Source organism: Phyllostomus hastatus, unplaced genomic scaffold (assembly GCF_019186645.2).
Source record: "Phyllostomus hastatus isolate PE091 unplaced genomic scaffold, TTU_PhHast_1.1 phas_scaffold_39, whole genome shotgun sequence".
NCBI classification, from domain to species: domain Eukaryota; kingdom Metazoa; phylum Chordata; class Mammalia; order Chiroptera; family Phyllostomidae; genus Phyllostomus; species Phyllostomus hastatus.
In genome coordinates this window covers 22,428,416-22,455,124 of record NW_025334028.1, presented here as the reverse complement: position 1 = coordinate 22,455,124, position 26,709 = coordinate 22,428,416, and the positions used below count along the sequence as shown (strand labels likewise).

At 36.2% G+C, this 26,709-nt stretch overlaps 1 protein-coding gene across 1 annotated transcript; it reads right to left on the bottom strand.

The window, feature by feature from the left end:
• Positions 1-739: 739 nt before the first annotated feature.
• CUNH4orf17 (chromosome unknown C4orf17 homolog) lies at positions 740-26,442 on the bottom strand. Its single transcript, XM_045820014.1, has 8 exons — positions 26,316-26,442; positions 19,746-19,958; positions 17,406-17,470; positions 12,117-12,260; positions 5,257-5,338; positions 3,784-3,988; positions 2,751-2,794; positions 740-939 (listed from the first exon to the last, which is right to left on the bottom strand). Exons 1-8 carry the CDS (start codon positions 26,440-26,442, stop codon positions 740-742), a joined length of 1,080 nt encoding a protein of 359 aa, XP_045675970.1.
• Between the last annotated feature and the right edge of the window lie 267 nt (positions 26,443-26,709).

The following is a 26,709-nucleotide window of genomic DNA, read 5'->3' as shown; positions in this document are numbered from 1 at the left end:
GCGAGGTAAATTACTGAGATTGCACATGTGCCGGCATGCACGCGTGCACAAACATAATTTATAGTGTCTCTCTTGGATATCGAGGACACATTCTAAATGAAAGATTGGATAATTGGTGGATAGAACACAGAAGTACACTGAAAGGATAATAGCCATGGCCCAAGAGTGGTTTATTTTAAAAATACAAAATGTTCAATATTAGGAAATTTGTTAATATCATTCACAATTAATAATGAGTAGAAACTATTTCCTCTCTGGCTGATAAGTTAGGGATAATTTTCATAGCTTTTCTTTTTTGGAGGAAAGTGAGCCTTTTCCCATAATATTCCAACAACATTGTGACACTGTGTATTCTGAAAATTAGCTCAGATGTTCGTATTCTCTGTCAGAGTTTTGAGCAGGTGTCGAATTACAACCTGCTGAATTCTGATATGGATGATTTTTTCCAGCATCAGGGCCCTATACTAATGTAATAATACTAATAATGCAAGATTAGAAGTGTAGTATATAAATAAAGATTATTTTGCTGCATATGATGTTAAAATTTATGACAATTAGAAATACTCTCTCCAATAATATTTGTTTAGTAGCAGTATATGCAAGTGCTTTGAGATTCCTGTGTGCCACCAGGTAGAACAGCTATTGATGCGTTGTTACCAAAATATTTAAAAAATAATAATTTGATGTTGTAACAAAGTGAAGCTCATGTTTGTGAAAGAATTAGCCCAGCCTAGAATTTCTACCTTTGGTATGGTAAAGAAGAAAATGTTCTTTGGGGAGAGAGATTGTACCCTTGTAGACACCTTGCTGTCATTGGTTTTGTTGGTACACTGTCCTGAGTTTTAGGCCTGGGAGGTGACTTCGGTTTGCTGAAATATTCTGCAACCGGTATTGTCATCTTATTTCTTCTTATAACTATTGGAGGCTTGTGCTCAGCCTCTGGAAAAAAAAAACAAACCCTAAGTAAGACCATAATTGACACATCAAACATAACTTCTGCTGTTTTAGAAGCAAATGACAAAGAAAAAATTATATGAAGTTTGGGTGAGCCAAATATACCCAAAATTCCTAAAATAATCTATTCTAACCTTTCATATTATCTATATTCATCTTTAATGAGTTATTTGTTTTATAACATGCAGACATGTTCTTCACTCTTAGAATCAAACATTATTATGGTAGGAATGAATTAGGGTCTGCTCAACTTTAAGGAGTTATTTGTTCTATAACATGTATACCTGTTCTTCGCTCTTAGAATCAAACATTGTTTTGGTAGAGATGAGTTAGGGGTGGTGATGGGCACAATGGGACCAGTGGGAGAAAGGAGAAGGGTCTATGGTCCTGATAGACAAAAAAATAAATAAATAAGCAGTTAAAATGAGTTATTTGTACTTATGAGACCTTCCAAGGCCTACATGGTCACACCCAAGGAGGAATAAGGATTTGGGGGAGACGCTAAATATCAACACCGGAGACAACAGGATATGATTTAGGGATTCTTATACAAAAATTGTTCAAATATCTAGACAGGGTAAAATATATTTGTGGCCAACAGGTAAGAGATAAAATTGAGTAACAGAAACATCATTGTCAGGATTTTGCATTCCTAGAGTGAAGAGTTTGGTAAGAGAAGACAGATACAATATACAATCCTTAGAGTGTCAGAATAGGGGTATTTTCTAATTTCTAAATTATACTTATTATTGTGTATTAGCAGATGGAGCCCCTTTTGTGTTGATTAACTCAAACAGAAACTGCTTGGGTCTAGAGTGAACTCCAGGAACTCTAATTGATTACTATATCATTGCTAGCAGAAAGGGAGCTTGTAGAAATTATAAGGTAGACTTTTGTTTGTGGTTAGTAGACATACTGCATAGCTGTTGCTCTACAGCAGGGGTGTCAAACTCATTTTCACTGGGGGCCACATCAGCCTTATGGTTGCCTTCAAAGGGCAAAATGTAATTTTAGGACTGTATCAATGTAACTACTCCTTAACAGTTAAGTGAGAGCCCAGTGCTGCTGCTGGGTAGAAACAAGGTGCCAGGCCAGATAAAACAAGGTGGAGGGCCGGATTCTGTCCATGGGCCTTGTGTTTGCCACCTATGCTCTATTGTCATGGTTACTGTGCTTGTTTTAAGGTTAAGACCTACCAATCTCACAGGGATGTTTCGGTTGGGCTATTCTGGACCAACATAAGACTTTCTAAAAATCTTGATTCTTTTTGGCCTAAATCGTGGGGTGGGGTCGGGGTTGGTTTCTGGTAGGGACACAGAACTGCACCTCTCTTTTTGAATTTCAGCTGACTCACGGGGCACCTGCTGTTTTTACTGGTTGACTTTGTTTCTAGGGAAAATCATTTGGCTCAATGGCAGTTAAACCGTGAAGAACCAAAATTCTGAGATTATTGTCTGTTTGTTAAGTCAATGCAAGGCTTCTCCTGGCACTGGACTGGCATGATGGAACCTGTACTTCCTTGTGTCCTTCCGTCTTGCTTCTCAAAGAGTGTCTGTCCCTGATGAGCCACTTTACCTTCCAATACAAAGTTAAATTTATATCAAATGTATCTCTGTGAGAGATTCAGCAAATGTTGCCCTTTAGAGTAGCTGGAAATCTCTATTGTATTTTACTGCATTTAAAACAGTGGCCCCTTAATATCTGTGTCCCTGACTAGTTAGATACCAGTAAGTATCTGTAAGGAAACCAGCAATTTCCTTATAACAACTTAGTAATTATCATAAACTGTACTTAACCTTTTGGTACTGCCTTATTTTCTTCAGATCCTTGACTTGACACTCTAAATAAATTGGAGAAAGAGAAAATGAAATTCATAGATACAAACAAGCATTTTCTATAGACGGCATTATTATCATAAATGCTAATATGTATGTCTTAAATATGCTATTCCAATTCTTTGTTTTTCAAAGTAGACAGTATTAAATGTTTTTTCCAATGGAAAATTCTTCTGACTTTGAGTAAATATCTGAGCAGTACATCATACTCACTAAGATAGAGACCCTATCTCCCAGTTTCTAATTTTATGGAAACTTTAAGTAGAGACAAATTGAAATGCTATGGAATTCTCCTCTATATTAATGCTTTTTAAAGTGAACTATTATGTGTTCTGAATTTAAGCATTCTTCAACTTTTAATTTTAAAGCAACAAAATTTTCTCTACTAGCTTAAATAATATCTTACCACATTGTTTCACCATGATGTTATACATAAATACTAATTTTCTTCTGTCATAAGAATTTCCACTGCAGTATTTCCAATTTTCTTAATAGTCATTTTTCCCTCTGACAACTCCCAGGAGTATGTCAAAGATAATTAAGTGAAGCAATTTATTTTAATTTTGCATTGTTGTATGCAAAAAAGTGGTATCTCTATGAGAGACATTTAACAAAATATATAATAACAATACAATTTGAATTTCCTTTATAGCTGTTGTTTTTATAGCTAAAAACAACAACACTATATTTTCTTAGATTTCTGGATGTCTATTCTTTCTAGTAAGAGCAAAGCAACTTTCCTCAGAAAGAAAAGTTGTTGGATAAGGAAGACATAGCCCCTGCAAAAACACTCTGAAAAAATAGAATTTAGAATGATTCTCATTACATTTATGAACATGAAAAAATAAAAGCCAAATGCACATTGCTGTCATTTACTGAAAAAGAGGAATTAAGACCTCAGCATGTTTGTGTTTAGTGTTTTGAAAGATAATGAAAAGAGAATTCAGGTCTTTATGTACCATATGCCCTCTGGATGGCCTTTGTGTCTAATTACCTGGTCAGCTGATGTCCTTCTCTACAACTGGCCAGCACTTTTGAGTTTACGGGTGACTCTGAGGGTGGTTTAACTTTGGTTGGCTTCCCAGTCACTGCTGCTGGTTCTGCTGAGATGTTTCTTCTTCGAGGATGAGGGCGAGGGCCAGCCAGCAAGTTTATCTCAGCCAGTTCAGCATGAATCAAGGCTGAGACCCACTCTTTTTCTGATTTAACAAAAGCAGTAGGAGGGGCATGAAGGTTGTAATTATTGTCTAGAAATACTGAATTAGTTTTCTACATCCAGCACTCCAGTGTAAAAGGCTGGTGATCTGTTTTCTGGGGAGGCACCAATGTGTGAGTCAAGGTTTCTGCAAACAAGTTGCTTCACAATATCCTAGCTTCCCTTGACCTGTGATATTGTAGAGTGCTCAGAGTAGTTAACTCATTGAGGTACTTGTCCATGAGTGACAGTGAAATCGTTTTCAAATATTGAATACAAAACTCAGCCTTACAGGCCACTGCCAAATGAACAAAGAAAAGAAAAACAAAATTCTACCTATAAAAAAATAGTAAGTACAGCCCTGGCCAGGTAGCTGTGTTGGTTAGAGCATTGGCTTGATATGCCAGGGTTGCAGTTTTGATCCTTGGTCAAGGGACATGCAAGAATCAACCAATGAATGTATGAAAAAGTGGAACAACAAACTGATGTTTCTCTCTCTCTCATTCTCTTCCTCTCTCTCAAAGATCAGTAAAAAAAAAATAAGTACAATATAATCTCATTAAATACAGACTGATACAGTTAAAAATATAAATAAATAAATAAATACAGTTAAATAATAGTTATAAGCTTACCTAGAAAGATATATACTATTCACTGAAATGATATCTGTGATAATTTTATTTATTATTATTGTTCTTTTTTCTGGTTCTTTACCCCCCTCCCCACCGCCACAATAAGCATTTATTTCTTATGTAATTTTTAAAGTTATATTCTTAAAAAGGAACAAAAATAAAGAATAACTAAAGACTTCTTGCCCCCAAATAGTTCTCAACTGCCTGCCAAGTAGTCTTGAATTACTGGGATAAAGAACTATTTCCAAAATGCTCCCATTTAAAACATTATTCAGTTCCTGGCATATTGGTATTTCCTAACTTTCATTAGTGCAATGGTTCTCAAAGAGTTGTCCCGAGACCAGCATGATTATCAGCATCATCACCTTAACTGGGAACTTGTTAGAAATGCAAATTCTCAGGTTCCACCCAGCTCAGAAGTTTGGCCTCAGTGAATTTGATGACCAGCTAGGTTTGTGGAGAGGATAGCTGCTCCATGCTATTTATGGTTGTCCCATAAAGACTGGCACGTGTGTTCATGGAACAGGCCAAAAAAGGTCTAAAGGAAGCTAGTGAGGATTTTAGTGGGGAATTGGAACATAGAAGGCTGTGCTACTGCCATCCACACCACAGGCAGAAACAAGCTTCGTGGTAATCTCACCTTTTGAACTTGCATGAAGCAGCCACTGCAGAACTTCTGCCAGAGAATCAGTACGTAAAATGTTACAGAGCTTTGCCAGTATCTGACAGGGAATATTAGAGTCACATAGTGAGGAAAAAAATGGTACATATTTATTAAGTTCCCGTTACTTTCTCCACAGTATTATCTTCCTAAATGTCACTCTGTACACAGTGCTCAATTATATCATTTGGGATTTCAGTTTGGGAGCCAGTGGAATCTTTGGAAAACATCTTCAAAATAAGTAGGAATTATTTAGGTTAGGTGACATGGTTTTCTTTGTTTTGTCTGTTCAATACCAAAATTATCCAGAGGAACCATTGATTTTTTTCTTCTCTTGGGATATTGATCCTTTCCCCTTGTACCATGGGGTTCTAATGGGGATCTTCCATAGAACTGTCCCCTCATTGGTACTGCTCCTCTCTATAGTGGGAGAGGGTAGCTGGATTCGTCATTGATCCTCATTCCCTGAACACAGTGATTGGTCCAGTGGGACAGGAATCTAATTCTCTTTGTCGGTCAAGAATCCTTCTTTGAGCCCTGGCTGGTGTAGCTCAGTGGATTGAGCACGGGCTGGGAACCAAAGTGTCCCAGGTTTGATTCCCAGCCAGGGTACATGTCTGGGTTGCAGGCCATAACCCCCAGCAACCGCACATTGATGTTTCTCTCTCTCTCACTCTCTCTCTCTCTCTCTCTCTCTCTCCCTCCCTTCCCTCTCTAAAAATAAATAAAATATTAAAAAAAAAGAATCCCTCTTTGACATTTTCAAGTGGTGCTAAGGGCTAAAATGTTGATGATGAGATAAATATATGAATAACTAATTCAAATAAAAATGGACTATAATAAGCTTTAAAGTGCAAAGTAGTAACCACATGTAATGATGTTTCCATTTTTACCCTAAACTCCATCTGTTGGAATATAGATACATCTGAAATTCATACCTGTCTCCTGAACTTCAGTCCTATATAACCATCAGCCTACCAGGTGTATCCTCTTAAATATTCTACAGTTACATTGAAATAAAACATCTAAAACTAAACCTCCATCTTTCTCTTCCTAAAACCTGCACCAGGTTCCCATCTTGGAGGATAGCACCAGCATATATTGAATATATGTACAGGCAAGAACCTGAGCTTCAATCCTGAGCAACTCCCTTGCCTTTTTCTATAATATACTGCCAAACAACAAGTTCATTGAATCCTTCTAAATATGTCTCAGATCTCTCCATCTCTCTCTATTGGCATAGGCTTGACCCACTCTAAACCATCAATTCTTCCTTGAGCTACTGCAGCATCTTTTTTCCCAAGTTTCTCTGCCTAAAATCTTTTCTTAAAATACTATTCAAAAAATATTTGTGTCTGTCACTGGTCTAGATACTGAAGACATAGAATTGAAATTAAAGGGCAGAAAAATCCACAGCCCTTTATTGAGCTTTGTTATATTATTAAGATTCTTGTCCTCAATAATGCCCTATCCTGAAGACAGCAAGTTAAATGTGTTCCTAATTTCACAATAAATCAATGGCCATGGCAAAAATGGAAAAAAAAATGAACCCTTTGGTATTCTCTAGGCCACTCTGCTTAAGTTGTATTTTCAGTAATATGTTGATTGTACATCACTCTCAGCTTCTTTAACTCATAGATCACTTATTGATCGACTTGGAATATAATTATCCTTTTATTTATTTGTTTGTTAAATTGTAATTGTTGTTCCAGTACAGTTTTCTGTCTTTTACTACCATTCCAGCCCACCCCCCATCCCTCCCCACCTCCCTCCCATTTCCACCCCCCTAGTTTTTGTCCATGTGTCCTTTATGCTTGTTCCTGTAAACCCTTCCCCTTTTCCCCTGAAATTCCCTCCCCTCTCCCCTCTGGTCACTGTTAGCCTGTTCTCCATTTCAGTGTCTTTGGTTATATTTTCTTGTTTGTTTGTTTTGTTGTTTAGGTTTATGTTAAAGGTGAGATCATATGGTATTTGTCTTTCACCGCCTGGTTTATTTTGCTTAGCATAATGCTTTCCAGCTCCATCCATGCTGTTGCAAAGGGTAGGAGCTCCTTTCTTTCTGCTGCATAGAATTGCATTGTGTAAATGTACCATAGTGTTTTGATCCATTCATTTACTGATGGGCACCTAGGTTGCTTCCAACACTTGGCTATTATAAATTGTGCTGCTATGAACATTGGGGTAATTATCCTTTTAGTGAGAGGAAGGAGAATATGCCCTGCTAGGAAGCCTCCTGCTTTCTTTTCATTGAGTTTTGTTTTGGAAGTAGTAAATATATTGGCAGGTGAGTCCAATGTGTTGAAACTTAATTTCGGGATTTGGGAGTGAAGGTCTAGAGTAGCCCCTACTGTGGGTCTAGAGTACCCTACTTTTTAAGGTTTGACCTTTCTGCAGTCTCAAATAAATTCCTGGTATGTTTATCAAGGTCTCTTCAGTCTGATGCATCAGAAGTCCAGAATGCCAGCATCAATAAGCAATGTGCTAATTTCCATTATCTTCCTTCTGCCAGATCTCAGAACCTCATCCTCCGCATATGCAGCTTATATCAGACCAAAGACTCGAGAAACACTATACAGATTCTTGGAGCTCATTCTCTCCACAGATTCCTCTTCTTTGAAATCTTAATTTGCAAATTTCAGCCATGTCAGCATCCCCCAAACCTAGACTCTGTTTTCTCTACCTGATGATTGTGTTACTCTCTGTTTGGGCTCCAATTTTCTGTGCCATGATTAGGACTGTGCCCTGACAGAAATGTGGAAATCATCCCACTTGTTTTCTTTTCCTCAGTAGTCACATATTTGTACTGCCTATTACCCAATGCCTGAAAACAGTTCCTTTATATGATTTTTCCAGTTATATGGCTGTTTATATAGTAGAAGGCTAAGTCTTGAACCGAATCTATCATTTTGGAAGCAGAGTACCTTGCCTGCAATTTTTCATCCTCCTCCCAAACTAATTCTGCATATTGTATCTACAGTAATTTTTCTAAAGTACAACTCCGATCATGTAATTCTTGTACTTACAAAGTAATTCAGTATCACTTACTGCTTAAAATTCTTTGCTGACTTTCCACAGCTTTTGTGATGATATGTGGACACTTCAATATGACTTATAAAGTACTTTACTATCTGGCCTCTGTTTAGTCACCTATCCCATCTCTGGCAATGTTCTCCCTGCATTCTCTGCAACGGCCGTATTAATTGCTCTTAGTTTATTGAATAAACAGCATTCTCACTTCTTAACCTTTAGGCAGAGGTTCTCTTAGCTGGGAATGACCTGTTTCATATTTCTCTTTTTCTCCTAATTATATCGTAAACATTCTTTGGGTTTCTTTCTTCCGAAGCCTCTCTTAGCTCCAAAATCTCCTCCTATCTGATCTTATAACACCTGTACAATCCCTCTCACAAGCTCTGTGAATGAAGGAACCAAGTTCACTTGCTTTTTTCCAGTAGCTGGCTCTGGTAGTGCTTAGCTGTCTTTAACTTCACTCAAAACAATTTTATTAGATCGTATTGTGACAGCTGTCATATCAGCATGCATTTTTTAAAAAGTCAAAATTGGTGACTTTTTATGTAGCCATTTTAATATTGAAGATAGAAGAAAATAAGCAACATTTTCAGCACATTATATGCTTTATTGAGGAAAGATAAAAATGCCACTGAAATGCAAAAAAAAATGTGCATTGTGTGGAGAAGGTGCTGTGACTGATTAAATGTGTCAAAAGTGGTTTGCAAATTTTTGTGCTGGAGATTTCTCACTGGACAATGCTCTGTAGCCAGATAGACCAGTCGAAGTTGATAGGGATCAAATTGAGACATTAATTGAGAACAATCCGTGTTATACCATGCAAGAGATAACTGACATATTCAAAGTATCTAAATCAATCATTGAACAATAATTTGCACCAGCTTGGTTATGTTAATTTGTTTGATGTTTGGGTTCTACGTAAGTTAAGCAAAGGAAACCTCTTTGACCATATTTCTGCATATGATTCTCTACTTAAATGTAATGGAGACATTCTGGTTTTAAAACAAATTGTGAGAGGCAATGAAAAATGGATACTTTACAATAATGTGGAATGGAAGAGATTGTGGGGCAAGCAAAATGAACCACCGCCAACCACACCCAAGACCAGTCTTCAGCCAAAGAAGGTGACATTGTGTATATGGTGGGATTGGAAGGGAGTCCTCTATTATGAGCTTTTTCCAGAAAACCAAATGATTAATTCCAAGAAGTACTTCTCCCATTTGGACCAACTGATAGCAACACTCAATGAAAATTGTCCAGAACTAGTCGACAGAAAATGCATAATCTTCCATCAGGATAAACCAAAACCATGTATTTCTTTGATGACCAGGTGAAAACTGTTACGGCCTGGCTGGGAAGTTCTGATTCATCCACCCTATTCACCAGACATTGCACCTTCAGATTTCCATTTATTTCAGTCTTTACCAAAATTCTCTTAATGGAAAAAAATTCAGTTCCCTGGAAGACTGCAAAAGGCATGGAACAGTTCTTTGCTCAAAAAGATAAACAGTTTTGGGAAGATAGAATTATGAAATTGTCTGAAAGATGGCAGAAGGTAAAACAAAATGGTGAATATGTGGTTCAATAAAATTATTGGTGAAAACAGAAAACTGAACAAACTTTTTGTCCATCCATTATTTCTATAAATTAAAGATCTTTAGGAGAAAGGCTAAAAATGACATCCTACTAGACACAGAAGTCTGTTTTCATTTAAAGTAATAATTGTGAAACCACATACTTTTTCATGCACACCCTAGCACAAACATATCTTGATTTCACAACCCATTCAGTTACCAGACTGAAGAGGAGGAAACTGGAATATAGTTCAGATATTTTGTAGAATGTGTGGAAGGTTGGGACACCACCCAGATGAGCTCTATTTTTAGAACTCTTTTACACAAGCCAAAAAAAATTAATGACTTGTTCACACTTCTTCTCCTTTAATTTATTTAGCAAATAGTCAACAGTTATTTGCCAAAATGCCATGTTATAGCTAATATTTGTTAGCAAAGTGGTGAGTGCTGAGGAATCAGTTTGAACAAGCAGACAAGTTCCCCTCCTTCAAAGAGTTCACATCTTAGTGGATTTTGTATCAATTGATATTCAGGTAAATCAATACCTATAAGGTATAAGATGCTTTTGAGATGAAGACTCTTTAATAGATGTCCCCAAGGCCATCTTTAATAGATGTGCCAAAGGAGGCAAGACAGCCTTATTAAGACTGCACTCAGCTTATGGTTTAGTTGAGTCGAGGGACTATGTGGTTAGCTGATTTTCTACAATTCCACTTTGATCTTGATAGAACTTTTCAATGTATGCATTCAACATTCAATCAATAATTATTTAATAATTACTAGGTACCTAGCACTTGTCCAGGCACTGAATATAAAGCAATAACCAAGATAGACAAGTGTAAGATCTCATGACTTAAATTTTAGTGTGAATGAGGTGGGGAGGCAGAGACAATATTGAAAAAAATAAAAACATATGAACATATCAGATATGACATGATTTATGAAAAAAATAACAATTGGTAATAGGATGGGGAGTGACCAGGTTAGCTACCTTAGATTGAGTGATCAGGGAAAACACTTCTGAGTAAGTGGTATTTAACCTGAAACCTTAATAACTGGAAGGTGACCACTGAAAGGATTAAAAAGAAGAGAATTCCTAGCAGGGGACAACTCCTCAGGAAGGGAATGAGGTAGACAGTGATTCTGGAGTTTCTGTACTATAAAGTCTTTAGCCAGAATCATCAAGAAATTATGTATAAACACAGGACATATCTGTAGATAGTCTCTCTTCTTGTCCTCCTTTCTTTTTTTTCTCTTTCCCAATTTTGTTTTCAAAATTAAGTATTATACCCAATGACACTGTTATCCTTTATCTTTAACATAGCTCCTTATCAGGATTATTCTATAACAACCCTTACAGTATGCTCTGTTATCTGCAATTTCTACTACTAATACTTATTTAAAAATTCTATCAGAGTCAGGATTACAATATTTTGACCCTTAATTCATTGTAGTGGGTCTTAAAGTGAGGACAGGTGGAGGTTACCAAAAGGATCTAAGGAAAGTAAACAAAGAATGGCAGATGACAAGTATTAGCTGATTGGTTTACTCATAATATTTCATTCTCAGAAATAACATGGAAAGAAACATCCAGTTTCACCAGTACTCTGATATGACATATTATTATTACTATAACTAAATTTATAACCTCAGGCAGAGATAATGCTTCTCAAGCATTAGAAAGATGAGAAAGACAGACATGGAAAAAATAGAGCCAAGGTTGTTTGGCAAATGCCAAATTTTTCATTATGTCTAAACCAAATGCTCTGGTTTGGGGTTTTTTGTTTTTGTTTCTGTTTTTGTTTTTAAACAGTGACAGGATTCCAGGGAGAAGTAAGACTGCAAATGAAAAATATAACCAAAGACACTGAAATAGAGAACAGGCTGAGAATGACCAGAGCAGAGAGGGGAGGGAATTTCAGGGGAAAAGGGGAAGGGTTTACAGGAAGAAGTATAAAGGACACATGGACAAAAACTAGAGTGGGGATGGAAATAGGAGGGAGGTGGGGAGCACTGCGGGGTAGGATGGGATGGGAGTAAAAGACAGAAAACTCTACTTGAACAATTAAAATTAAAAAAAAGAAAATAGGATCAGGCCTCAGATTTCAGGCTAATTGGTTTTAAATTAATTCAGCTGTCAAAGGGGAACCAAAGAGTTTTAAGGATGCTAAGTGATGTGATTTTTTTGGTTTGTTCATTCTGTACCCAAGTTATGGATTAACTAAATCTGCCCCTTACTTTGATTTCCTGATCCAGATAGTTTGGTATGCATACAGTGTTCCCTTTGACATTAGTCTTGGTACTCATCACTTCTGAAGAACAAGATCCATCAGTAGAGAGTGCTTTTGGAGGTAAGGGTGGATTATTTACTTTAATTTCTTCCTAAATCAAAGATAAGATATAATCAATATGCATTTGCATGTACTTATATTTTGTGCAAAAATTAAATGTAATATGAATGAGAAATATTGTAGCTAAAGGAAACACATCCATAAAAGCCAAAAGGGGTTAGTTTTAGTTCTGCCTTAAATATCTAATTTTCAAATGTTTGCATTTAGAGACAGAACAAATAGTAATACATTATTTACTTTTTGTGAAACCCCTTTAAACCCTTGGCTGAACATCAACATAGTAATTTTTAAATGTTTAATGTATAATTTATATTGCTGCTTCATATAACAACAAACTCATGTTATGTAATAAGATTTTCTGTTGAGTTGGGAATATTTCTCTTTTGTGATTGGAGAAGACAGTTGGAGATTTTATGGTGTTTCTGTAGAGAGTGAACTGCTGCCCCTTTGCTCTCCTAAATGTCAGAATCAGAAAGGTAAATTTAATTACTTCTCTTGATTAGTTGGAAAAGAAAATAGAAAGTGTATTTTCTTGTTTTGGGAGATGAAATATTCTGTTTGAAATTTTTTAAAAAGCGTGTAAGAGCTTTAAGTCCAAGAAAAGTTCTAGATCTTTGCATCTATTCCAAGAAAGGTTTAACCTTCAGAAGCGAGTGATATATATAGACACACAGAAACTGGTGGCTGAATGTGTGAGCGACTGGGGCCTGATGACTTACTGGGCTTGAGTGAACAATGTTTAACTGTTAGCATTTACTGAAAATAAAGCTGTAATGTAGTTAGGTGCATCCTTCTGTAAAAGTTCATTATGTAGACTTCTAATTTTGGGGAATACCAATATACATATTTGGTTTAACCCTCCCACTGAACACAGTTAAAAAGATACATTAAAATTTTAAAAATACATATAAATGAGTAAATAAACTAGGGGTTCATGGGTTAAAAGTGAAAGGAAAGTAAGAAGTTTGAAGTGTAACCAGTGCAATATCCATTTTTTTAAGGCCATTGATCCTGGAGAATAACTTCCTTTTGACTTAAAGGTCCTGAAAAAATAGGACCCAAATTTCAGGACCTGGATAAGAGCCACTCAAGGGCTCTGCTCTCAGGGTGAAGGTGACCTAGAAATATAATAGCCCCTGAAGAAATAAAACCTGAGATCAAGGTTTGAACTTGGTTTAAATTGATCTAGGATTACAACCTCTGGGTTCCTATAAAAGCAAACACAATTTCTCTCTGGAAGAAAATTCATTTACCATGGGCTTCAGATTCCCACAAATAATTCTTTTTAATATAACCTCCTTTTTAAAAAGATTTTTTATTTATTTACTTTTAGAGAGAGGGGAAGGGAAGGAGAAAGAAAGAGAAACATCAACGTGTGGTTGCCTCTCATGTGCCCCCTGTTGGGGACCTGTCTCACAACCCAGTCATATGCCCTGACTGGGAATCAAACCGGGAACTCTTTGTTTTGCAGGCCCGTGCTCAATCCACTGAGCTACAGCAGCCAGGTCTTTTCTATTCCATAAATAATTTTTTATACATAATATCTAGCAATTGAGCTATGACTAAAAAAGAAATTATAATGCTAATTGGAAAAAATACTACTGAAAATGTTACATGACAATAATTATGAAAGCAGCTAAAGCAATTCTCAGAGGGGAATTGATAGCTTTAAAATATATATACTGGAGAGTTAAAAGAAGCTAGACAAAGAACAATAAGATAAATATGTGAATGGAAAGAGAAAAATGATCATAGAAATCAACAAAATAGAAAAAATATTCAACATAGAAGATAAAAAACACAAAAATTATTTCTTTGGTATGCTAATAAAATTGATAAACTATTGAAACTGATTAAGAAAAATATACACATTAACAAAACACATGTAAAAAGTGTATATCTAACAGATCTGGCAGATATTTTAAAAAGAATATGAAAATATTATATAACATTGTTGATAGATTTGAACATTTATATGAAATTAATAATTTTTTTTAAAAAGAATATGTTGCCAAAATCAATTCAAGAAGAAATAGAAAACCTGAACAATATAACAAAATAAATTTCAAATCAAGGAATGTTATCAGAATTGAAGATAATAATTTTATATTGACTAAAGTTTCATTTCAGCAAGAGGAAATAACAAGCCTAAATAGTTACAGTTCTAATAAAAAAGTTTTAAGTGACATGATTAAAAACTGATAGAAATGAAAAAATATAGAAATCTATAATTATAGTCAGAGATTTCAACACCTCTCTCTCAATAATTGATAGAAACAGTAGGCAGCAAATCAGTAAGGCCACAGAAAACCTGAATGAAAGTATCAACCAATTTGACCTAATTATTTTTTGCTTCCATTAAGAGGACTATCTTTTTAAATTTTAAAACATTTTTATTTATTTTTCCTGGTTTATTTTATTTTTTTCCATTAACATTCATTCCCCATACCCTCTTCTACCTCTACCCACCCCCACCTCCACTCACCCCCCCGCCAATCGCCACACTGTTAATGTTACATTCTACCCAACAACAGCAGAGTCAACATTCTTTTTCATGGGCACATGGAAAATTTATCAAGGCCAACCATGTCCTGGGCCTGGTAACAAATCTCAGTAATTTTCTAAAGTTTCAAAGTATTCTGGGCAAGGAGCAATTAGCTGGTGTATATATCCATGTCCCTGTGAAGGTGGTGGTCACGTGGCCCATATTTATGTCAGTTCTTCTCTAAAGTCCTGGTGGCCTATTACCAGAAATATGTGAATGAGGTTTACAAGGAGATCAAGGACATTCTCACACAGTATGGCTAAACCCTGCTGTTAGCTGATCCCCATAACTGTGAATTTAAAAAGCTCAGAAGCCCTGGTGCTCACTACCAGAAATCCTACTGATAAGCCCATCATGAGGACCAGGCTTCATCTTTATAATAAACAATGGTTGTGGGATTTAAGGTTTCTAGAAAAGTATATTCTCTGGCCACAGTGAAATTAAATTGGAAATCAAGCACATAGAGATATCTTTAAAATCCCCAACTATTTGGAAATTAAATAACAATTTTAAGTAAGTCATGGATAAAAGAAGAAATTAGAAAGGAAATTAGGAAGTATCTTGAACAGAATGATAACGAAAATTCAGCATCATAAAGTTTGGGGGATACAGCTAAGGCAGTAAAGAAAAAGTCTCAAGTCAATGATCTAAGCTTTCATCTAATATAAATACAAGCCAAAATCAATAAAGTAGAAACAGAAAAACAAAACAATAGAGATCATCAATGAAATGAAAAGCTGATTCTTTAAGAAAAGCAATAAAAACTCATAAACTTCTATGTATATAAATCAGGAAGAAAAATCATATAATCATTAAAAGGATATTTTATGAATGACTTTATACAACAACTTAGATGAAATGGACAAATTTCTTTAAAAACACAATCTACTAAAGCTCACTAAAGAAGAACTAGGTAACCTGAATAACCTATATCTATGAAAATAAGAAATTTAATTTTTTTAAGATTTTATTTATTTATTTTTAGAGAGGGAAGGGAGGGAGAAAGAGAGAGAGAGAGAGAAGCATCAATGTGCAGTGGTTGCTGGGGGCCGTGGCCTGCAACCCAGGCATGTGCCCTGACTGGGAATCGAACCTGCGATGCTTTGGTTCTCAGCTCGCACTCAATCCACTGAGCTACGTCAGCCAGGACTCCACTTCTTATTTTAAAGAAAAAACCTTTCAGAACACTAAGAATGGAAAGGAATCTCCTCAACCATATAGAGGACATTTATGAATAAAGTAAATTAACATTATACTTAATGGTGAAAGTCTGAATGCTTTCCCCCAGCGATTTAAGTAGGTCAAGGATTCCTGCTCTCATCGGTTCCATTTAACGTAGCACTAGAGTTTCTAGCCATTGCAATAAAGCATAATAGAGAGATAAATAGCATGTGCATTTGAAACTGTAACAGAAGAATTTAAAGTTTGGGTTTTATCAAAATTATAAATTCTGCTTCTTCAAAAATATTGTTACAAAAAAGGAAGCCTCAGGCAAAAATACTTTCAAGATATATATGTGACAAAAGATTTATAACTGGAGTATATAAAGAACTCTTACAACTTCATAATAATAAGACAAACAACTCAATTTAAAATGTGGGCAAGAGATTTGAATACACACTTTCCATAAAAAGATATATGGATGGCAAATAAGAACATGAAAAGATGTCAGCCTCATTAGTTATTAGGAAGTGCACATTAAAGCCACAATGAGATACCACTACACATACACTAGACTGGATAAAATAAAAATACCAACCATATTGAGGATGTGAAGGAAAGGAAAATCTTATATACTGCTGGCAGGAATATAAAATGGTACAACAACTTTGAAAAAGAAGAAGTTCAGCAGTTTCTTAAAGAAATTAACATATACCTACTATAAGACTGAGTCATTTCATTCCTAGGTATTTACCCAAAAGAAAAGAAAATGTATCTATACAAAGACTTGTACACGAATGTTTATACCAACTTTGTCAAATATTGGAAACAAACTAAATGTCTATCAACAGGTGACTGGATAAACAAATTGTGGGAATATTCCTCAGCAATAAAAAGAAATGAATTACCCTTTTTATTGGCATATAACCACATGGATGAATCAAAACAATTATGCTAAGTTAAAGAAGTGAGATTAAAAAAAGAGAACTCACTATATGATTTCATGTATATAAAACCCTAAAAATTGCATGCTAAATCTTTAGTGACGAGAGATAAATGTTTGCCCATGGGTGTGGGGGACCAGGGTCATAGAAAACATTGGGAAATAATGGGTATGTTTATTTTCTTGATTTTGGTGGAGGCTGTCATGGTGTGAATATATATTTGTCAAAACTCATCAGATTATTCACTTAAATACAGAGTAAGGCAAAAGTAGGCTTATAGTTGTGAGTACATGAAACAAACTTTATTGTTGTATTATTATTTATTATTATATTATTTTCCACACAAACAACTGTAAACCTACTTTGCCCCACCCTGTATGTGCATTTTATATCATGTTAATTAAATAAAGCTGTAAAAAATGTTGTGAAACATGGTATCTTCTCAGAAAAGTATGTGAAGAAGAAAGAGGAGAGGGAATGATAAAAGTCAGACTAAATACGTAGCTGTAAATAATTGTTTCTTTACCTTTTTAATTACTAAGGGATTCTCACTGGAAGTTTTGAAGCATTCCTGGATTTTTCTACATGGCTCTGAAATGATATTGAGGAAAAATATACTTAGATCAAACTGAAAAAATTTTTCTGTCACATGCCATATACATCAGTTGCTGAAAGAGATGGGCATACATCTGAATTTTAATTAAGATCAACCCGGACATCTGTTTATAGATATTAGAAAATTTGCAGGTCTGACAATAACATAATAAAAGTGTATTTATGTTATAAAACCAATTCTATGGCCAGAGAATGATATAAAGAAACACTGCAAGAGTTTCCTTGATCCGGATAAACTTTTTAAAAGTGCATATTTCAGTGTAAGACATGTTTTCCTCTGATTCCTGTCCATACAACTATCACTTCCTCTAGTTACAGAGACTATATGTATGCTGTTTGCTCTGTAGACAGAAAGCAAAAATGTATGCTGAGTTATAATTACATTCTTTATTTCTCATTTCATCAGTCTCTCAACCCCACCCACTTCATATATCTAAATCCCTCTAAATCCCCCTAAAACCACTTAAATGTTTGCTTAATTTTTCTTTTCATTATGTTAAAGATATATTCTGATGCTATCTTTTACACTGAAGGCATAGTTAATACAGCAATTCTTTTGAAGATGAAAAAATTTTGTGTATATACCCAACAGTAACTGAATTCATTACTTAAAATAGGGGGAACAAAGTTAGGGGTGCAAGTCTATTAAGAGGACTCTTGTGGGAAACAGAAACCACTCTAGCTATTCTAAACAAAAATAATACAGATAAGTACTTGTTTCTAATGTCATTGGAATGGGTGGAACAGTGAACTCTGGTTTTGATCCTTCACAAATCATTTCAAGAATACTTTGCAGCTGGCCCACTGAGGCAGGCACAGCCTTTATCACAATCAGCAAGAAGGGGAGTCAGGAAGTCATGGCCCCTTCAATTGCTGTCCCAACATCTTAGAGGCTAAAGCTTAGAGATGGATCTTTACTGCAATCAGAAAGCCATTATATCTGCTGACTTTGCCTTTTTGACACCTATAAATCCAGAATCTGAACACTGAGATATTGTAGCAAAAAACAAACGAAAAAACCATGTCTCTAGTCATGCTTGACAGTAGACATCAACCAAAAAGATCACCTTAGCCCCACATCTGCGATGTAAATTTTACCGAATGGCAACACCTGATTTCCATCAAAGGACTCCTGCAAATGTAATGTTTAAGTTCCTGCATTTTACACAGTAAGGAGGAACACTAGGAGGAAGGTAGAGTAAGTGGGCTCCGATTCCTCACTGCTAGCGGAAAGGCAGGAATAAGAACTCTTGAATAAAATGTGAAATGAGCCAACAAGCATGAAGACCTTAGAATGGAATCACATGGTAAGAGGGTAGTAGAGTACTACTGATCCCTCTTATCATCTCTTAATACATAGCTTACCATATTATGCCAAATAATTTTAATGTGTCTTGAAACTTTTAGTAGTAACATGCTATTGTAAAAGAGAACAGGATATAATTTTACCACTAAGAATTCCTTATATTTTGCCTTGGCCTTTAGATTTGGCCTTACTGTGCTTTTTTTGTGTTAATTTAAGGTATACTATATATAATGGTCTGATATATGTATATATTGCAAAATGATCATCGCAGTAAATTTAGTTAACATCACCTTACATAGTTACAAATTTTTTCTTATGAGAAATTTTAAGGTCTAAACTCAACTTTCAAATATACAATATAGCACTGTTAACTATAATTGTTATGCTGTACTTTTGATTAATTTTGCTTCATGTCAATTCAGTGAACATTAATTAGCTTATTGAACTGTTTATGAAAGACCAGGCACTGCTCTGGAAGCTGGGGAGATATCAAGAATAGCAAAAATGCAGAGCCTTGACCTTAAGGACTTGACCATCCAATGGGGAAGATGAAGCTTCAATAATCATGAAATTCCATGACTATTGCATTTCCCCAACTCACTTTTTGTCTGAAGTATTTTCCCTATCAGTGTTGAGCAAAGATTCATTTTTGGCATCTCTTAGCCTGGAATTGTAGGAATTTTGTAGGGATTATAATTAGAGTGACACCAAATATGTGTTGGACATAATTAGTAATTATAATATTTATTAACATTTTTGAACTACTAAATTGAGATCACCTGGGGGGAAATTTTTTATAATGAATACCTATTTCAAACTGTGAAATTTCATGACAATTTAAAAATCACTGCAGCTATTTTATCAATCATGTAGATTCCACCTCCTCCACTCCCCAGTAGTTTGCAGGAGGTCTCAGGAAATACTTCATAGTTGAGAGGGACTCACCAGAATGAGGCCTCGGAGGATGCACTTTGACACTGTTTGGGGCTGGCGACACTCCTCTGACTGGGCTCTCCAGGGGTGTTGTACTGGGTGGGTAACTGCATTTGGCAGATGGCATTTCATCCTTCTCTAAGCAGTTGAACTGGCCAACACCCCACAATGTTCCCAATGAGTTCTCATCATCATTCACAGTACAGATAGGAACATTATTCAAACCTAGGTAGTAAGGACAAAGAAGACCAAACTGCCAGATTAGGTGGTTTTCTTTGAGCAATCAACAATGTCCCACCCAACCAGATGTTAAATGTACATAAAATGTCAGACTTCAAATTGTATGGACCAGAGGTAGTCTTTGAAAGTCAGTGTAGCAAATTATATTTGCAATGCACACTTCCTTACAATATTCTACCATTTTATTAGCTTAAGAACAAGGCCCGTGTCTTTAATCTCAGTCGGAGGGCTAAATGGGGTAGATCTGCCTCTATGCTGAACAGACCTCTTATTTCCCAAGTTTTGATAATGACTGCAGAGGGATTATATTAGTTCTCTTCATGAATACCACATTGAGATTTTTTTTAAACCATTGAGAATGTCTTAATATAAAAAAGCATCTTAGCAAACATATGCTAGCTCTTCTTTTGTACTGGCAGGAGGTAAAAAGCTGTAGGAGCTAGGACTGGGAGGCAGGGTGACAGATTGTGCAGGAGGGAAGGAAGGAAAATTTCTACAGAAGGACCCCTTTCCTCATGACAGAGTTCTGGTTTCATTCCCTTTCCTATAACAGCTATTTGCTTTTGGTTCAAATATTGATTTATAGACAGATTGTCTTTTCAATACAATGCTATATCATGTGGAATTGGATGGCTTAGGAAATGGAGATTTGCAGGCCATTGCTGTATGTTAATCCGTGAGTCATGAGAGGTAGTAATAGGTGACTGCTTTGTTTCACAGGAAGCATCCTGATAGTGTCTTTCATACTTGCCATTCTTCTGAACCTCCCTCTAGCACAATCAATCCACGCCCTTCTTATCTATCTGCTCAGATGACAACCCAAAGGTCTTTGCTGACAATCCTGTCTGAAATAACAGCTCAATCACACTGTATCTCCTTATGCTCTTTTATTTTTCCCATACCTCTTGTCACCTGTCATATCTGTTTGCACATTGCTAGGGTGTGCTGCTGCACAATATAAAACTTTGTGAGGCATGGATTTTGTCTGCTTCATTTTCTACTCTATTCCAAGCATCCAGAATAGTGCCTAGCACAAAGTAGGTGCTCTCTGATTATTTGTTAATTTTACCAAACACAAAGCTTTTATTTAATCTAATACTTTGAACTTTACTGATAGTAACTGCTTCCAAATAGAAATGAGAATAATTTGGACATAACATCACCTCTTATCAATTTATCTGGAACACCTAGGTTAGTAATTGGCCCAAGTACATAGTGAAAAATTGATTACCAAGTAAAATATATAACACACAGAGACAATGGAAAAAATTTCTTGCTGCCTCCTTTAATTATAAAAGATGTGTGTGCATGTGTATATATGTATACACACACATACATTATATCTAATAAACTATTGAGACTCCACCTATCCAGAAGTTAGAAAAAACTATAAAAATCTTTGAAGGGTTGAATGGAATGTCATTAAAGTGTCTTCAGAGTCAAACAGAACAATATTAAATGATTTAAAACTAGTCACAGAAATGCAAAATTCTATCCAGCAGTGAAGGAGGTTAGCAACGATCTTGGTGGGAGTGTCACTAACTTCCTTGGGCACACAGGTCATTAGGAAGCAGAGTGTTTGGCCCACAAAAGACCAGTTCCTCCTATGGGAAGTCAAGTTTCTATACCACAGTGATCATTAAAAAGGGCTCACTTTGTGGGAGAGTGCCAAGTGAGGATTCAAATCTCACATCCCTGCCTGACTCTCTGATTGATAGCAACTTCAAGTTGTTAAGAAAGTAACTCTTAATTTTTTTATTTTTATTTTTTAAATACATTTCATTGATTATGTTATTACAGTTATCCCATTTCCCCCATTATTCCCCTCCACCCTGCACACCCTCTTTCACCCATATTTTGCCCCTTTAGTTCACGTCCGTCTATGTGTCATAAGTCCTTTAGCTTCTACATTTCTCATACTATTCTTGCCTTCCTCCTGTCTATTTTCTACCTACCATCTATGCTACTTATTCTGTGTACCTTTTCCCCCTCTCTCCTCCTCCCACTCCCCTGTTGCTAACCCTCCATTTCTGTGGTTCTGCTCCTGTTCTACTTGTTTGCTTAGTTTGTTTTTGTTTTTGTTTTAGGTGTGGTTGTTGATAATTGTGAAAGGCAAAGGAAATAGACTTCCAGGAAGTCCAGGAAACTCAAAGTCCCAAAGAAGTTGGACTCAAGGAGGAACACACCAAGGCATGTCATAATTACATGAGCCAAGATAAAAATGAAAGAGAGAATCCTAGAAGCAGCAAGAGATAAGGAGACAATAACCTACAAAGGAATTCCCTTCAGACTGGCAGGTGATTTCTCAAAAGAGACCTTACAGGCAAGAAGGGGCTGGAAAGAAGTATTCCAAGTCATGAAAGGCAAGGACCTACACCCAAGATTGCTCTATCCAGCAAAGCTTTCATTTAGAATGTAAGGGCAGATAAAGTGCTTCTCAGATAAGGTCAAGTTAAAGGAGTCATCATCACCAAACTCTTAGGGACTTATCTAAGAACAAGAAGATAAAAAACATGTATAGTAAAATGATAGCAATCTCTGAATTTTTTTGTCTAAGGTAATTAGTTTAGTTCCTGATGAGTGTCCTCATACTATTCTTATCCATGGGTTAAGTTTAGTGAAACCATTGTATATGTGTATTTAAAATATATATAATAGTGAGCTAATATGGCATATTAGACCAACAAATTAGCTTTAGAATTACAAATTAAAATCTACATCAGAAAGTGACTTTCCATTTTAAGTAGAAATGTATGAAAATATTAAGTTGATAAGTAGTAAAGAAATGTTTTAAATTATATATTTGTCTACATTTATAGGTCTGATTTATTTAACTGACAGGCATTATTTATAGCTTGTTTAGAATTTGCTTGTTAAAGATATAAAAGACTTAAAACTAAATAAAATATATTTGATAAGTAATTGACATTTAAAGTTTTTAAAGGTATATATTAAGTTTTTAATTGGGACTAAATATCAATCAAAGACTTCCCTGAAGTAATTGTTAAAATGTACTAGATTTATAAGTAAAATAATAAGCTATAAGTTAAATTTTAAAAGTTAAAATTACAAGGTTTGGAATTGTTCATTTAAAATTTAATTAAAAAATAATAACTGCAGATAATCTTTGTGTACAAAGCTCTCCATCAAGAATGTCAAATATTTAATATTAGCATTGTTAGAGCTATATAAGTATTAGATGCTTATGGCCACCTAAAATTTTGCTCTTTGAAATGGAACTTAATCTTTCTGGGAAAGTATGGTCCTCCAACTACTCTACTCTAACTAGTAAATGATCCTATAGATTTGGGGCCCTCATCTAACTCCTCCTTCTCCTTTACTTCCCCTTCAGTGCTACATTTGATCTTGCACTTTTTTTCCTATTTTGTTAATTAAGCCACTTCTCTCCGTGCCACTGTCCCATCTCCTTTCTAGGCCACTATTATCTCCTGCTCTAACTACTCCTTTTACAATGTATAGCTTCCTAACTGCTTTACTTCCCTGCCCTCATCCAATTCACTCTCCATAAACAACCAGAAATATATTAAAATATAAACTTAACTTTTTTAAATATCCCACCTAAAACCCTTCAGAACCTTCCCATGCACTTAGGATCACATCGTGCATGTTAACATAGGCTAAAATGTTCCCAATGATGTGACCTCCGCCTCTTAGGACTCATCTCATATCAGTACCCTCCCACCCTTCCTTATATGTATGTCACACTGGATTTCCCTAAATTCCTGGAACAGGAACCAGACCTTTCATACCTCTAATTTTCACTCAAACTATTTCCTGTAAAAAACTCCCCCATTATTTGCTGTTTCTCATTTTGTAGGTATTGGTGTAAATGTCACTTAAAAGAGATATTCCAGGCTCCATATTCTCAATCTAAATTAGATTTCCTTATGGTATATTCTCATATATCCTATATTTTCTTTCAGAGCAATTGTCTTAGGTCACATTCTTGGGAAAAAGAAGCTGGGATGGAGATTCATGTGCAGGAAATTTATTGGGCTGTGTTATTGGGAACAGCATGTATTTATAAGGAGGCCAGGGAAGTGGGATTGGGCAAAAGGTGAGCTGTGATGCAGATAGAGGCCTCACTCAGTTCCACAAGGAGTAGTGGATGACTCTGGGAAGGTCTCAACTCAAGGCAAGGGGGAGTTCTAACCCCCATTAAACATTCACCGGTCAAACTCCCATTGTGCATGAGAGCTCCCTTCAGCCCAAGAACAATTCTCATAGAGGGAGTCAGTGTTAGCCATTGGTGACACATCTGGCAGGTGGGAAGATGAATGACTTGGTTCTGAAGGCATGATCTTGGTAGGAGACTGCTGCACTAGAGCATTATTGTACCACAGCTCACGACTAAATATTTACTTTTATTTGATTAGTATAAAATATCTTCCAGTAAAATGTAAGCTTCTTGAAAGGGGGAGTTGTGTTTGTTTTGCTCACCACTATTTCCATTTCCCATGGAATGGCTCCCACTTGGAGGTGCTAAATTCTTGTGGAAGGAAAAGAGACAGTTTAAATAACACTCAGATAAAATTTCATTCACAGACTTCAAACAGAATTTATAGCTACCTCAGCCATCCAGTAGTTGTGTGCCCTTGAGCAAGTGATTTTATTAAAAAATTGTTTCCAGGTGAATTGCACAAAGTGGAAGTTGAATAGGTCTCACCTCAGGTTGGGAGATCACCTAAAAGATGGGCTCAGACTCCAAGTACAAAGGTACAAGGGGGGTGGGCCAGGGCAGAGAGAAGAGCAGGGAAAATGAAGACCGAACGCTGGGGTGCAGCCAGTGGAAAGAGCAGATGAGAACAGTTAGAGCGTTGTGAGATAATAAACAGGATTCAAGGAGAATGGCTGGATGAGGGACCAGCAGAGACAAATTCCTAAAGGAGATATAGGAAAATGAAAGCCAAGGGGAAGCAAACAGATGTTAAAATAAAGAGGTCATAAATGTCCAAGCTATCTATTGTCTTGGCAAAATCTGAGGGCAGGGTTTTCGAAACCCACATGAGAAAAATATTGCATTTTATTTTGTTTTATTTTTTAAACTTTTTATTGTTATTCTATTACAGTTGTCTCAATTTTTCCCCCTTTGCCCTCCTCCACCAGCTATTTACAATAGCGAAGTGCTGAAAACATTGCATTTTAATAGCAACTTTTTTTTCTTTGAAGGCAAATACTACTAAGTATTCAACTAAGTATAAGTTTTTCTCTGATTTCAAATGCTTGAAAGTACATAATATATCCTTCTCCTGTATTTTATTTCACATTCTTCCTTGAATTATTTTATATCTATGATGCAATATAAAACTGCCAGCAAGAGACTGACATTTATGTCTTCAAATCCCCTACAATGTGTATCACAAGGCCTTGCTCATAGTAATATACGTCACAGAAATATATGTTCAACTAAATAGAAAATTTTCTCTGGAAATCTTTTGAGGATATGCCTGCTAATTCTATAAATCATAGTAACTGGAACTGAAATGGAAGAGAGAAGAGCAACCAGTTCAGTTTCAAAGAGCAAAATTCAACATGCCTATGAAGCCTCTAAGCTTTGCATGTAGGTCAAATAGACCATTGAATGTAGGGGTCTAAAGCTGAGAAGAGGAGTCTGAGTCTAGAGTACACATTGGAAACTATTTGCCCTGTGGAGAGTATCTGAAACTTGTGAATGGGTGAATTTGTCTAGGGTCACAGTAGACTAAAGAGAGAAAGTGACTGAGTCCTGAGCTGTGAGAGGCTCTAACATTTACTGCAGAGTCAGCAAAAATAAAAGCTGGGAAGGAGAAACCACAAAACTAGGAGAAAAAAATAGGAGTAAATGGTGTTACAGAAACTAAATTTTAGAATGCAAAAGGAAGAGAGGGAAAGAGGGAAGGATAGAGGGAAAGATGGGAGATGAAGGAAGTTAGGAAGGAAGAGAAGGAGGGAAGAAGAGAGAGAGAAAGAGGGGGTAAAATACATGCTTCTCCAGGGCTAATGTTTAGCATATAGATGCTGGCATGGCTGTGCAGAATGTTAAAATATTGAAATACTTTCATACCATTTGGCCATTTCTACCCTGAGCCCCCTGAGTGGCCCCTTTGGCACCACTCCAGGCCCCTTTCCTAAAAAGCAAGTATTCCAAGCATGAGTGCCTGGCACGGAGGGTGCCTGCTTGCCTCTGCTTTGGCCCAGTGCTGGCACCCAGCCTCAGCAGTCAATGTCTGTGCCTCAGCAGTGGTTAAATACTGAATAGCTGCCTGTGTTTACCCAACAGAACCATCAGGTAGCCCAGGTGTAGAGAAGAGACACACATTGCAGGACCTTGAGTCACCTTACCTTTGATGTGGCAGACCCTTCTGGGATGAGGGGTGTGCCTGACGAAAAAACAACTTCCTGTTCTAGCCATGCTGTGGCTGCTTTTGCTCTCAAACTGAGAAGCAGACATTGGGGATTTGAGGCTCATGTTCACAGAGTGTTGGTTTCCCCCTCTCCGCTGTTGTTGCCACACAGTGCCTTGAGGTCTACCTTCTTAACCTTGCATCCACGTCCAGAGGTGCTCATACCCTGAAATCACAGAATGACAATCATTCTGACAAGGGGTTCTCGACATTTTCTTACACGGGAAACATTTTCCCACCTTCTTTGCTTGCACTGAATTATTCCTGCTGTCAAGGCAATGTAAGTCTAATTTACTTTCAGACCAAATTTTTGTAAACACTTAAGTTAATCT